This window comes from Cebidichthys violaceus, unplaced genomic scaffold (assembly GCF_023349555.1).
Source record: "Cebidichthys violaceus isolate CVI_PGR_0920_01 unplaced genomic scaffold, fCebVio1.0.p SCAF_65, whole genome shotgun sequence".
Taxonomy (NCBI): Eukaryota; Metazoa; Chordata; class Actinopteri; order Perciformes; family Stichaeidae; genus Cebidichthys; species Cebidichthys violaceus.
In genome coordinates this window covers 436,280-448,505 of record NW_027176872.1, presented here as the reverse complement: position 1 = coordinate 448,505, position 12,226 = coordinate 436,280, and the positions used below count along the sequence as shown (strand labels likewise).

Sequence of the window (12,226 nt, the reverse complement as noted above, 5' to 3'; positions counted from 1 at the left end):
TGTGTGTGTGTGTGTGTGTGTGTGTGTGTGTGTGTGTGTGTGTGTGTGTGTGTGTATATGGGGGGGGTATAATTTGTTACAAACCTTATTTAAATCGGCAAAATTTCAGAACACGGCGTCTCTAGTTAGTCATTGACAGAAAGAGGAGACCCCCATATATAAGTAGACAGAGAGGAGATGTCAAGATGTCTTCCAGCTGTGCATCAGCACTGGTCTCATCCTCACAGTCCTGTTCCTTTCCTGGGAGCAGCCATCTCCCGGCAACTGAACGCCTGTGTCCCTCTACTCCAGGGCAGGGTAGGGGCTGGGGCTGATGCGGTAGCTAAGCTAGCGGCTAGCCTTTAGCTGCTCTAGCAGATGATTGCTGCAGATCTGCAGAGGACAGTCGGGGGTTGCCGGCTGGCCATCCACATGTCACATCGGGGTAAAACCACCTACTATACACGAGAGAATATGTATGAAGCAACACATCCATTCATCTCCCATGTCTCCCATTATTAACCGGCATCCTTTCCCATTCTATTTGGTGTCGTGCGTTGACTCAGGGCAGGTCGCGATACCTCTGCTACTGAAGCTTGCCTAGATACACACACACGCACACACACGCACGCACGCACACACTACTCTCTCTCTCTCTCTCTCTCTCTCTCTCTCTCTCTCTCTCTCTCTCTCTCTCTCTCTCTCTCTCTCTCTCACACACACACACACACACACACACACACACACACACACTCTCTCTCTCTCTCTCTCTCTCACACACACACCGCATCAATTGTTAGCCTCTTTATGACCAACCCAACACTTGGTGAAGTCGCCAGATGGTTACCTGTTAGAAGCACGGTCACACGGTACACTAGAAGGGACTATCGTTAGACTTAGAGGACATTGCATGCTGCTAAAACGGGGTAACGTTATGCAGTCCATCATCATACTGCACGTCTCCGCTACTGTAGCTACGACAGACAAGCCTTAATTGTTCAACACGACCCATTGTCCAACGCTGACATTAACCCATCTATATCACCGAAGCCCCCCCCCCCCCATTAGCCATCTGACCAGCAGAGGAATGGGGACACGAGGCCGGGTGACAGGGGCGAATAACGAAGGAAGCGGTAACATCATGCTACCAAGCACTGTTACCACTGATGGACTGTCACGCCTCTAACACAGATATTAGAGACAAGAACCAACCAGCCCCAAATTCATACATGAATGGGAAAAAAAGACACCGACGACCGGCTGTGTCTTACCTCAGGCGGTGTGTCGAACCAAGCTCCAGCCATGTTCAGTAGCAGCCATGTTCGGAACCCCTCTCTCCCTCCGTCCACACGAACCGAGCCCCCTCCCCCGGGTCAGGCGGCCCTCCTCCACAGCACAAATCCAAGTAATGTGTTGCAGAATTGTTTGCCGATAAAATCCCGGTGAAATTAGTTTCCAGTAAGATTGCGTTGTTCTCCGGAGCGCAGAGAGCGGGTTGTGGATGGGGACTGATTGCCGGCGCAGCTAGCCGTGCCTAAGGGGAGGTGGGCACCTCGACCACCTCCAACTCTTCTTCTCTCCACTCAGCAAACGTAAATGTACTTGTTCCGAGATTTATTCTCAGATATTCAAGATGCTACCATACATTTACAGCGTGGCCGGTCGAGTTAACAAGGCCGTCAGCTTTTTTTATATTAATTTAAAAGGCAAGAAGCTAACATTAGCTAGCTATTAGCTAGCATGCTAGCTGTCTAATAAAACACTGCCATTGGAATTAAGAGGAAGACAGTCCGCACACTGCAGGCTGCTTGGCGGGCAACGTCCAGCCGATTGGCCGCTGGACAATCCAGGCAGGCGTTATGAAGAAGTAAATGTGTTTTAGCAGGCACAGCTACAGCTAGCTCTAAGCTGGCCAGCCCCTCCGTGATGTTAATATCGGTCAAAGGAGAGGGGCTGCATTGAGAGCGCACTCCCGACACCAGGCAAGTACGGCCCAGCGCGTTCCAGTGAAATGTTCCCACAAAATGGCTGCCAAAACAAATCCACCGCGGACAGTCATCCAAGTAACTTCTAAAAGTTGGTAGTTAATGTAGTTTGTACTTTATTTTCTTGTAGCAAAAACTCTACCGGAAATCCCTGGAGTCCGCGTACAGGCTTCGAGGACACAGAGGCAGTTTGTCGCGGTGTGTTGCTTAACGGCAACATTTAACTAATAACGTTTACAGCCAACACTTGGCATCAAAAGACTTTCACTCAAACTAGCGGACTGAACACAAATGTACGAGTTCTAAATCCAGGTTTTACCAACACCTGTAGAGGACTTTTGCCCATCATCTCAGACATGCTGGTGCTGCACCATCAATGTGCACATTGTCACTTTTGTAAATCTGTTACCAGGAGGGCGTCCAGTGTTTTTAATAACCACGAATTGGTCGTAATGGTTGTTAAAAAAAAAAAGCAATTTTTTGTGTAGTCAAATAATAGAAACAATCAAAAATAGCAATCATAAACATTTTATTGAAACAAAGTTGCTGCTATATGTCAAAAAACAAATATATAAACTGTTCAAAGCACACATTGTTGCAAATTACAACCGTTCTCCTTCATACTCTGTCAACACAAAGGATTCTGCTATCAAACTACATGTCAGAGTGGAGAAAAGGCACCATCTCTATTTGTCTGTACACACGTTTACCACCTCACTGCTAAACAGATCAGCATCAAGATTCCTTAACTAAGTGTGGGCATTGTGCAATAAGTACACACAACATTAAGCCTGTACACAAGTTATGACAGATGACGTATTGTACACAAACACCAGCCATCTGAGCTGTATGTGTGGATAGTTGGGATATCCGTACAAAAGCAGGGTTGAGTTATCTGGATTCAGAGGCGCCCAGATAAAAAGGCAGTAATCAGAAAAGAAAAAAGACATTCTATAAGAAAAGAATGAAGAGCATAGAAAAGTGATAAAAAACAAATCGAAATAAAAGCACTGACCAAACAAAAAACCTCACTGGAGCCAAAATAAAACCATGTAGCTGATATTTAAACTTGTCTAACTGCATCCAAGTCATTCAACAAAGCTTTGGAGCAGTTTATCCTGTTATTAAAATGCTTCTTACAAAGTACACTGTTCACAAGCAAGCAGCAGGTGAATTAAAAAAGGAATTCCCATACAGCTCACCACACAAGACTGGATATTTTACACTGTCATTAATTTCTACTCGTCTTCCTGGTGTGAAGTTACACAGAAACATCCTTATTATTTGGAAATATACACATCACTTGTGCATAACGGGTGTGAAAATAAGGGTGGTGAAGCTCTACATATGAAAACTTGCACTACTGACATGACATACTCCAATCTAGCAACCAAATGTGATGTGATGTGCTCCCAACCTCATCGTTTATAGAAAGACTCCAGCAGTTGTATGCTTGGTCAGTGAAAGTCAAAAGGAGGAAAGCCAGACATGTTTGAGTCTGCTTGCTGGTCTCGTGGTATGAGAGGCAGGAGAGGAGAGCGATGGACAATAATAAAAGCAGATGGTTGAAAATCCCAGAGCCTTCTTCTGCACACCTCACTTCTTCTGTTTGGGTGTAGGTCTGAGGAGGGACAGAGAAGAGCGTGTTACCACAATATGTAGGAAACAAAACAACAAAGAGCAGGCCACTATGTGTGTCTAGCTGACTGCAGCGGTTTGGGGGGGATTTGTGCGTGTGTCAACCCTGTCACTAACTCAACTCTGGGAACATTAGTAGGAAAGGGAAGACTTCTAAAATCATAAACCTGGTCATGGCTCTCTGGAGCAGTACCGGGACCATTTGTTCATGTCAGTTTAAATAGTTCCTAATTCACAACATGGATGTGCAACTTAACGCCTTTTGGTTTTAACAGGTCACGGTACTCACTACCTCACAAACTGCTAAACGTTTATTAGAGTTTACCTGCAGATACTGTAGACACCCCAATTTACGACGAGGGATTCTTAGCAACATTCCACCAAATAAAGTGCTTTAGATCATCTGAATAAACATTTGGTTGGAATCCAACAAATCTGACTATCTGACTGCTCGCGCTTTTTGACACGTCAGACTTCTATTAGCAGATCCCGCCGAATGAGTTTGGCGAGTACTATGTTGCCATAACCGATAGAAAGGATGGCCAAAATTATGAAAAGAAGATCTTAACTATAAAAAAGTGAGGGAAAAAAAATCCCTTTAAGGAGTGACGTGTACAGAGCTTCAGCTGCACTGGTGTATATGACAGTCTATATTTGAAAAAAGATTGGTGAAGAATTATTACAATAGTAATACAACAGTATAGTGTGTGTGGTACATTATTATCTTGAAACAACCATCTCAACCGAATGCAGCTGTCTATTCACACTTTGCTACGACGCTATCCATAAAAATTAGCAGTCTTATTTTAGCTCATGTGTGTCATATGTGGTGTAAATGTAAGAAAATGTACTTTTTAAACAGACCACCAGATGGAGCTGTAGTCAACGCAGCAGCTTAATGCAGAATGGTAAGTCCTACTTTAATCATTGATCAATTAAGATGAATATATTCGCACAGCTTTTATTTTTCTGTCAATACCTAAAGAGAAGGTTGACAATCCTTTCAGGAATGGGCCAAACTTATTAACTAGATGCATATGAGCTGAGACAAAAAACATAAAGGTAGAAAAAGAAGAGTGGGTTTAGCTAGTTATTAGACAGTCCAACTAAGACTTTAACTGGTTGGTTTTTACCTGACCAGGGGTTCAGAGAGCCAATGATTCAGTCACATTGTCTACATGTTACAAAAACATTAAACTCTTCGACCATCTGGTGAATTTTGTATTGTGGGCGTAAACTTCATACACTTTCATCAAAAAATTAAGATCTTGTAGATTTGATTGCATGATGCATCAACTTTTTGAAATTGGGATGTCGGTTAGAGTGACCCAAGATTTTGCAGTGAACCGCGGAGCAAGCCGATAATGCTGTTATACTTAATCTGATCTGTTCATAAATTATTGAAAACAACATAAGAGTGTCTGAGCACCACCACCATGTGGTCAATTGGTCTGGTTTGCCATCAGAGCAGCTGGTGAGACAGTCCTGCTGCTGCCACGGTTGCCGTGAAACATCATTTTCATACTCAAGGAAGCAGCTACGTTTGATTACACAAAGATTATCTTTGTTCGCTTTGGCAGACTTCAAAAACCAGTCGGCTTCATTAGTGATCATTTAGGTGTGGCTTGGTAAACATGGTGGGTACTTCTGCAGTCAATCCTTTTACCCTTTACAACAGTTTGCAGGTATTTTAACTATAACAGCGCGTGGAAGCGGTGGGGCAGCGTGGATGCACTGTGCTCGGGGACAGGGGGATGTGGCGTACCTGTATATGCCCACCACCACGGCGTGGTCTCTCTCGTAGGGCTCCAGTGTGAGCTGCTCCTGTGGTTTCATGTTCTCAGCGCTCATCTTCTTCACTTCTGAGGCAAATACGGCCTCTGGAGGAGCCGTCGAGTCTATGCAGTTAGCCTTAAGTATTAAAAAAAAAAAAAAAAAAAAAAACACATTTTAGTCAACACAGACGATGATACACATTGTATGAAGAAACTGATTAAACGAGTCACAAGCAGCTTAGTTCAGCTACAACTTTTTTCAGACAAAGTACTTTACACTGGGGACTGTCAATTTAATATACACACATTGCTGACATTCACTTTGTGTTTTCCTTATACTCAGAGCATAGTTTGCAGTAGGAATGTTAATCAACCATTTGAACTGACAATAATAATTAATTTTTACCCATCAATGCGAGGTAGACAGTTCAAAGAAATAATAAAAGAAAAGCAAAACTCAGGCGCAGCTTGTCACTTTAAGGAGAATAGCTGGTCTACCTTAAAAAAGGTCAGCCCGCCTTAAGTGAGCCTGAGCTGGAGTTGTTGCTTAGTGCTTCATGTGAGAAAGGTTTAGAGGGCTGCGGACATCGGCGTACCTTGATGGAGATAACAAAGTGTCCTCCGTTCTTCAGGAAGTTGTGAGCGTTCAAAGCAACAATCCTCGTCTGATCAGGCTGGGCGACGTCAGCAAAAATCACATCCACCATGCCTATAGGGAGAGACAGACAGACCATTACTGACTATTCACTCATTTCTGGCTTCATGTTGGAGATGAGCCCGACCACTGAATGAGGCTTTTTTCCCTGTCCATTGGCCGTTACTCAAGCTACATGACGATAATGTAAAATTATCAATATGTCCATGTGTGCATCGTGTAGTTAAAGTGGTAAGATAGGATTTGTGGATCAGAACAGACTGCTACTGGAACTAGGGATGTCACGATACCAGAAAACTATTGGTTCAATCAAAAACAAATCCCAAGTACTTCAAGATGCACTCCTTTATTTGCAGACAGTTTTTTTAAGAATTTATTATTAATCCCTGATGATCTGCCTCAAGTTTCTCGCCAAAAATATACAAGATTACATCTGAACACAGTGTGACAAATGGTATAATTTCCCGTTGCCAAATTCTCATATCTCAACTTATTAAGAGCTTGAATGCACCATAATGTTACAGAATGCAACCTCTGTACTGCTGTGGCTCAGGACTACCTACCAACCAGCATGCGGTATTTGTGCGGGTGGCGTGCGTCTTCGATGATTGGAATGATGTTTGTGCGTTTCTTTGCCACGTTGAGAAGGTCGCGACCTGATCGATGGGAGAACTCCACAGCGTAGACCAGCCCCTCCTGTAACACACAGAACACATGTCACTTCTATGAAACCTGTCAGGGGTTCTTTAAAAAATAACACCTTTTTTATGATATGGTTTGGCTGGATGATACCGTTAGTGTTCTAGAGAAATTAGCACCATGCTGTTCGGCCCTTCTGAACTTTAATAATTTCAAGTTCCTGGGAATGTGTGGTGGAAAAGGGTCGTGTGGTGAATTCTGATTGTGGATGCGTTTTATTGGATTCTTTACATTAAGACAACTCAAACTTGTGAGATGCACTGAGAGTTCGTAGTACTCACCGGTCCAACGATGTCAGAGACGTGGGACACTGTGGTGCCAGACGCAGCTCCCAGATACATGACCTTTGCTCCGGGCTTGATGTGGATCTGGTCTACTCCTCCCAAGATGGCTGCTGCCAGCTTGGAGCGGAACGGGTTCCAGGCTCTGTACTCAATCTTCACCTCGCCTTCCTAACAGACAGCGAGAAAAACAGCATTTAACACAGTCTGGCCATAAAAGCTGCTGAATCACGAGAGTCTTTAAGACCCATGCAGAGTTGTCTTATCATTTGAAACTGTTTGTTTTGCAATGCGGTAAAGGTCAGCAGTTAGGATCTGACCACGCGAAGAACCACGTTCTCACCTCTACGTTGATCCTCTTCTCTCCGTACACAGAGTCTCCCACCACCATGTTCCTGGTCACCAGGGCATCCTCCTTCCCTCTGCAGATGAACACTCCTGAGTGGACACAAATGCACCACGAGTCAGTGTCTAGTCATTTAGAAATTTGTTAGTTGCATTCTCTCTCTCTGTGTGTGTGCAGAGAAAGAATGCAACTAACAAATTAACAGTTTGGGCAAACAAACAGTTTTCCCCCCGTTTATCTAAGAGGTGAATATATGCTTTCACTGGGTTTTACACTACATCACATTTGCATTAGTAGGGGTGAAACAGTACACAAATCTCACAACTGTATTTTTTGAGTACAGTATGGGAAACACGACATGACTAAAATATAATTTATTATAATAATTGTTCAACTATCTCACATTTGGGTGATGCTGCTGTCTATTAGATGTTTTAAGTGGCATACTCAACTTTAGTTGAACTATGTCGGCATACAGTGTGACACAAATTGCCTTAAAGGGAGCCTGACTAACGTGGCTAAACTGGATAATCCGACTAGCATGCTACTGCCGACAACCGGTGCACTGCCAAAACTTTCCGGGTTAAACTCGCGCTCGAGAATTGTTTTATCCGTGTACACAAATAAAATAAGACAATCCTTTATTAGTCCCGCATTGGAATAGCAGACATTAAGACTATTTGGGTCGAAGGACGTACCAAACGGAATACGTATGCTGAACGGTTCAGGGCGCACAAAAGGTAACATTCCACCCATATGCATAAGTAGATGCCCACTTCGTTCAGAATAAGAGAACGGAAAAGAAACTGCCTATGAAATGAAACAAAGATTGGAATGAAAAAAGTGTCTGCCTGAAGTTGACGGCTAAACATCCAGAGCATGCACCAACGGGTTTCCTGTACAAATGGGGTATAACCCGTATTAAAACAAACCTTCGTGTCTGTGCGGCTCAACTGTGACCTTCCTCCCTGCTCCGAAGCCTCCTCTGCCGCCCCTCCCTCTCGGGGCACCTCTGCCACCCCCACGGCCCCGAAATCCTCCACCTTCTGGGGACCTGAATCCACCTGAAAGAAACAGACTCATTAGAGATAGATCCGTGCCCTGGTTATACCAACACACTCATGCTTTTATCAGAGGTTATACCCAAAATGTGTTGCGTTTCATTACTGTTAGTTCACTTCCTGTCAAACACACAGTTCAGTCTGTATTTAGGTTAAACGTGTTCACGTATGCACACCAACATTATGCAGGGCTGATTTTTGCAAATAAATCCAAGTAATGACTCAGATAATCTCTGCATGTAAACTATTAATTAAAAAGTAATAGTGTTTTTGACAATCGATACAGTATCACACAACGATACTCTATATTTTTTTTTTATGTGATGCGATAATACAGATGGCATGACAGCGACAATTATCATCCACGTCCTCCAGCCTCACCTCTTCCTCCTCTGAATCCCCCTCGCCCCCGGTCACCGAACCCTCCTCGTCCTCCGCGGTCACCAAACCCCCCTCGTCCTCCACGGTCACCGGATCCTCCTCGTCCTCCGAATCCTCCTCTTCCTCCACGAGGACTGAACCCTTAAAAGTAAACAGACAAAAAAGGGCATTAGGGGGTTGTGTTTCTACCGCCAGAGCTAACACACGCGTATCCCAAAGAGCTCCTGTGCACCTCTTCAAAACATGTGGGGCTATTCTTAATACACTGTAGTGATGAAGAACGCTCATTTTATTTCATCACAGCGACGCTCCATCATCCACCAACTGCTGTTGCTTGGAAGAACAAGGAGTGATCGACAATGTGCTGTGGTAAAAAAAATGTAATAAATAGAAAGATGGCTGCACATGTGACCATGAAATAAGCTGGGGTGATCTGTGTACTTTTGAACAGCTAACCTGTGGACATATCGTTTGTATCTTTGAGGAGTAACAGACACGCTCAGTGGATTTCCTTCGCAACGTCTATTTTCTGAAGAAACATGCATTGTTTACATACACGTTTAGCAGATAGCATTGTTCTTTCCCGCTACCTTTAGTTGTCTTCATTTCTAAAACACAGTACCACCCCTGACTGTCTACGGAATGGAATACCACGAGACAAACAAAATGGACCTCCGACAAAACGGGGCTCAGTGCTAACTTTCAATAGTGGTAGACACTATTAGTAACTAGTCAAACAATTAGCTTCACTTGTGTGTCTAAAACAGATACTTGAACGCACGTGCAGCGTTGTCTGGTTCCGGTTCTGCCGGTAACAGCAATATCTACATATTTATATTAAATAATGTATTAATTATTTAAAAATGTACATATTTTAGGATGAACGTTTTCTCGTCCTTTGTTTAACTTATTTAAAAGTAAGGACAATAATTGGTTGCCAATTTCTCAAAATGGTAGCCAATTCCAGGCAACCTGGAACCCCTAACTATCGAGCGCAGCAAAAACGTTTCGTTGCCGTGTTAGCTAGCTGCCCGAAACACCGCAGCGTATCTTTAACAATGAGATTTTAAGATATTTCTGCGATGTGGTTTTACGCAACCTTATTTCTCCACATCAAACTAACTGTATTAAAAGTTATATGTGCGCCCACACCCCAGGTTTAAAGTTTAAAATAACGGTACGCATACCAGCCTGGCCACACGAGGTTCCAAACCAGGCTAATGTTAGCTGAAGCTAACCTTAACTTTCGAGCTGTAGCGTCGTGTATTTAAGTAGAAAAAATCAGCCTCGTCAAACGTCTCCGACTTTGCACCGTAAACAATGCAATATGCGCAATAATTTGACATAAAACACATTAACAGATAATGTCGGAGGGCTCGTGCCTGGTTTAGTGCTAGTGACGGGAGACTTAACACGTGTGTTCAGCGACTCGTGGGCTGCACGGCGTGCTGCTAGTGAACGCTTATTTACGCATTAACCGAACATGAACATTACATTTTAGTGGTTACATGTCACATTCATGGAGAGTGTCCACACACATGGCGACACTTTTCTCTCAGCTGCTAACGGTTTACCGTACGGTTAACGGAGCAGCGTGGCGAAGTAGGCCAAACACATATCAGCGCCTATAACTTCAAACACACTGAGCTTCAAGCACAGCTTAACAAAGTAGACCCTCAAATTATAAAAATAAAAAAACCTAAAACACAATGGTATCTATTGTAACTTACCTGGCCTCATGTTATCTGGTGTAAAGCGTTTTATTTGCGCTACCGACGGGACTGTTGTGCTCTTGTTCTGTTGCTCTCACTGAACGAACGTAGTGTAACCACATGTGCAGCGATCACACTGACTCACTACTTCTACTGTACCGATAATGCCTCATGTTTAACAGCGGAGCGAACATTACCGCCACCTACTGGTATGGAGGGCGGATAAAAGCCAACAGCAATCAAATTAATTATTCTACTGTTTCAGAACCATTGTCCTACTTTTAGAAAACATAGCTACATTAAAAGTTTGAGCGGATAAAACGTATCGTACCAGTGGTACATACAAAAGTTTATTAAGAAAAGCAATACAGAGTCAAAATAATGTATCATTGATCCATAAGAAATGTATCAAACACATCATTAGTTTTAATTGTCTTCTTATTCTAAGGCTTCTTATCATGTTGCCGTATTGATGCAGTTCTTGATTTTTAAAAAAAAGTAAATTGCACAATTTGTTTTGGAGTCTGCCCATCTCTTCTTGTAAATCTTCCCAATAACAAAACTAACTGTACACAAATTATATATTTTTTTCCGCCTCATTACTTAAGGGGTCACCTTTTGATGGAGGAAAAAAACATGATTAACTGCCATTAGAGTAAAGAAAAAGGGATGTGTTGCCCTCGTGGGGGACCTTCTAATAGAGAAAACATGATGCTGTGTTCTCCAGGGTGCCCTTTCAGTAGAGAAGACGTGCTGCTGTGCCCTCTAGGGTGCCCTTAAATGGAAAAAACATGATAAACACTTATTTGCAGATGCACATTTAGCTGCACTGATTCTGGCAGATTACAGTGTGAGTTCACTTTGTACAGATGTCATCCTGTTTCATACCATGACAAAATATGAAGACCATACCAACAAAGTGGAAGTGAACACGAACAAGACTAGATAAGCAAGAGGACAATGGTGGCAGTTGAAATTGTAAGGCATTGGTCTACACGACTGTTGTGATGGCAGCAGACACAAATTATGATAAATTATCATGGGGGAGGTTGTGGGACTGTGTTATAAATTGAGCAGGCTTACACTTTCTGAACTTGCATTTGTTATCCACCCAAGATGTGTAAAATTGGATTTATCAAGCAAATCCTGCAATTCTGCCGGTCCAGTCGTTAGTCCTCAATTGATTCCTCCCCTCCCCCGTCACCTGATCCCCAACTGCCATACATCTGTTCCCGAGATAGCCACAAAAAGACTTTGGGGGGTGCTACTTTTAGTCATTTCACCCCAAATATATGAAACAGTTTGCCTTCAAATATTAGACTTGCTGACTCAGTAGACAGTTCTAAATGACAATGCAAAACACATATTTTTAATATTGCATTTAACTTGTAGCTTTATGTTTTTAACCTTTTATGATTTGTTGTTGTTGGTATAATTTTTAGATAATAGAAACACAATTTCTCTTTTCCTCCTTGTGTATATTAACGTTTTTTCTGTTGCTAAATTGTAAATCCCTTTGTGTTGCATTTTGTGCATGAAAGGTGCTATAAAAATAAAGTTAATTGATTCATTAGCACCCCACTATTCACCCACACCTGCCCACTAACACCAGTCCCTCACCAGACTGCCTATTGTGCAAACATAGATAGTTTTCTAGATTCCAGTGGTGGAATGTATTAAGTACATTTTAATTTTTCATTGTCATATTTTACTT

General features: G+C 42.8%; 2 protein-coding genes across 2 annotated transcripts in view; both read right to left on the bottom strand.

Annotated features, from left to right (window-relative positions):
* dyrk1b (dual-specificity tyrosine-(Y)-phosphorylation regulated kinase 1B) overlaps window positions 1-1,930 on the bottom strand; it is a 43,525-nt gene extending 41,595 nt beyond the window's left edge. The window contains exon 1 of the mRNA XM_068734576.1: window positions 1,251-1,930. The gene's annotated coding sequence lies outside the window, so the exon portion shown is untranslated. The remainder of the gene's footprint in view (window positions 1-1,250) is intronic.
* Window positions 1,931-2,476: 546 nt separating this feature from the next.
* On the bottom strand, window positions 2,477-10,637 carry fbl (fibrillarin). The gene is made up of 9 exons (XM_068734607.1): window positions 10,531-10,637; window positions 8,801-8,941; window positions 8,291-8,422; window positions 7,356-7,450; window positions 7,013-7,183; window positions 6,596-6,728; window positions 5,974-6,086; window positions 5,368-5,513; window positions 2,477-3,585 (listed from the first exon to the last, which is right to left on the bottom strand). Exons 1-9 carry the CDS (start codon window positions 10,538-10,540, stop codon window positions 3,561-3,563), a joined length of 966 nt encoding a protein of 321 aa, XP_068590708.1. The 5' UTR covers window positions 10,541-10,637; the 3' UTR covers window positions 2,477-3,560.
* Between the last annotated feature and the right edge of the window lie 1,589 nt (window positions 10,638-12,226).

Excerpts from the sequence above, each read along its gene's own strand:
- fbl (XM_068734607.1), bottom strand. Across the intron at positions 8,423-8,800 it reads GGGATTCAGAGGAGGAAGAG|GTGGATTCAGGTCCCCAGAA; the intron begins GTGAGGCTGGAG and ends TGTTTCTTTCAG. Across the intron at positions 7,451-8,290 it reads TGAGCCGCACAGACACGAAG|GAGTGTTCATCTGCAGAGGG; the intron begins GTTTGTTTTAAT and ends GTGTCCACTCAG.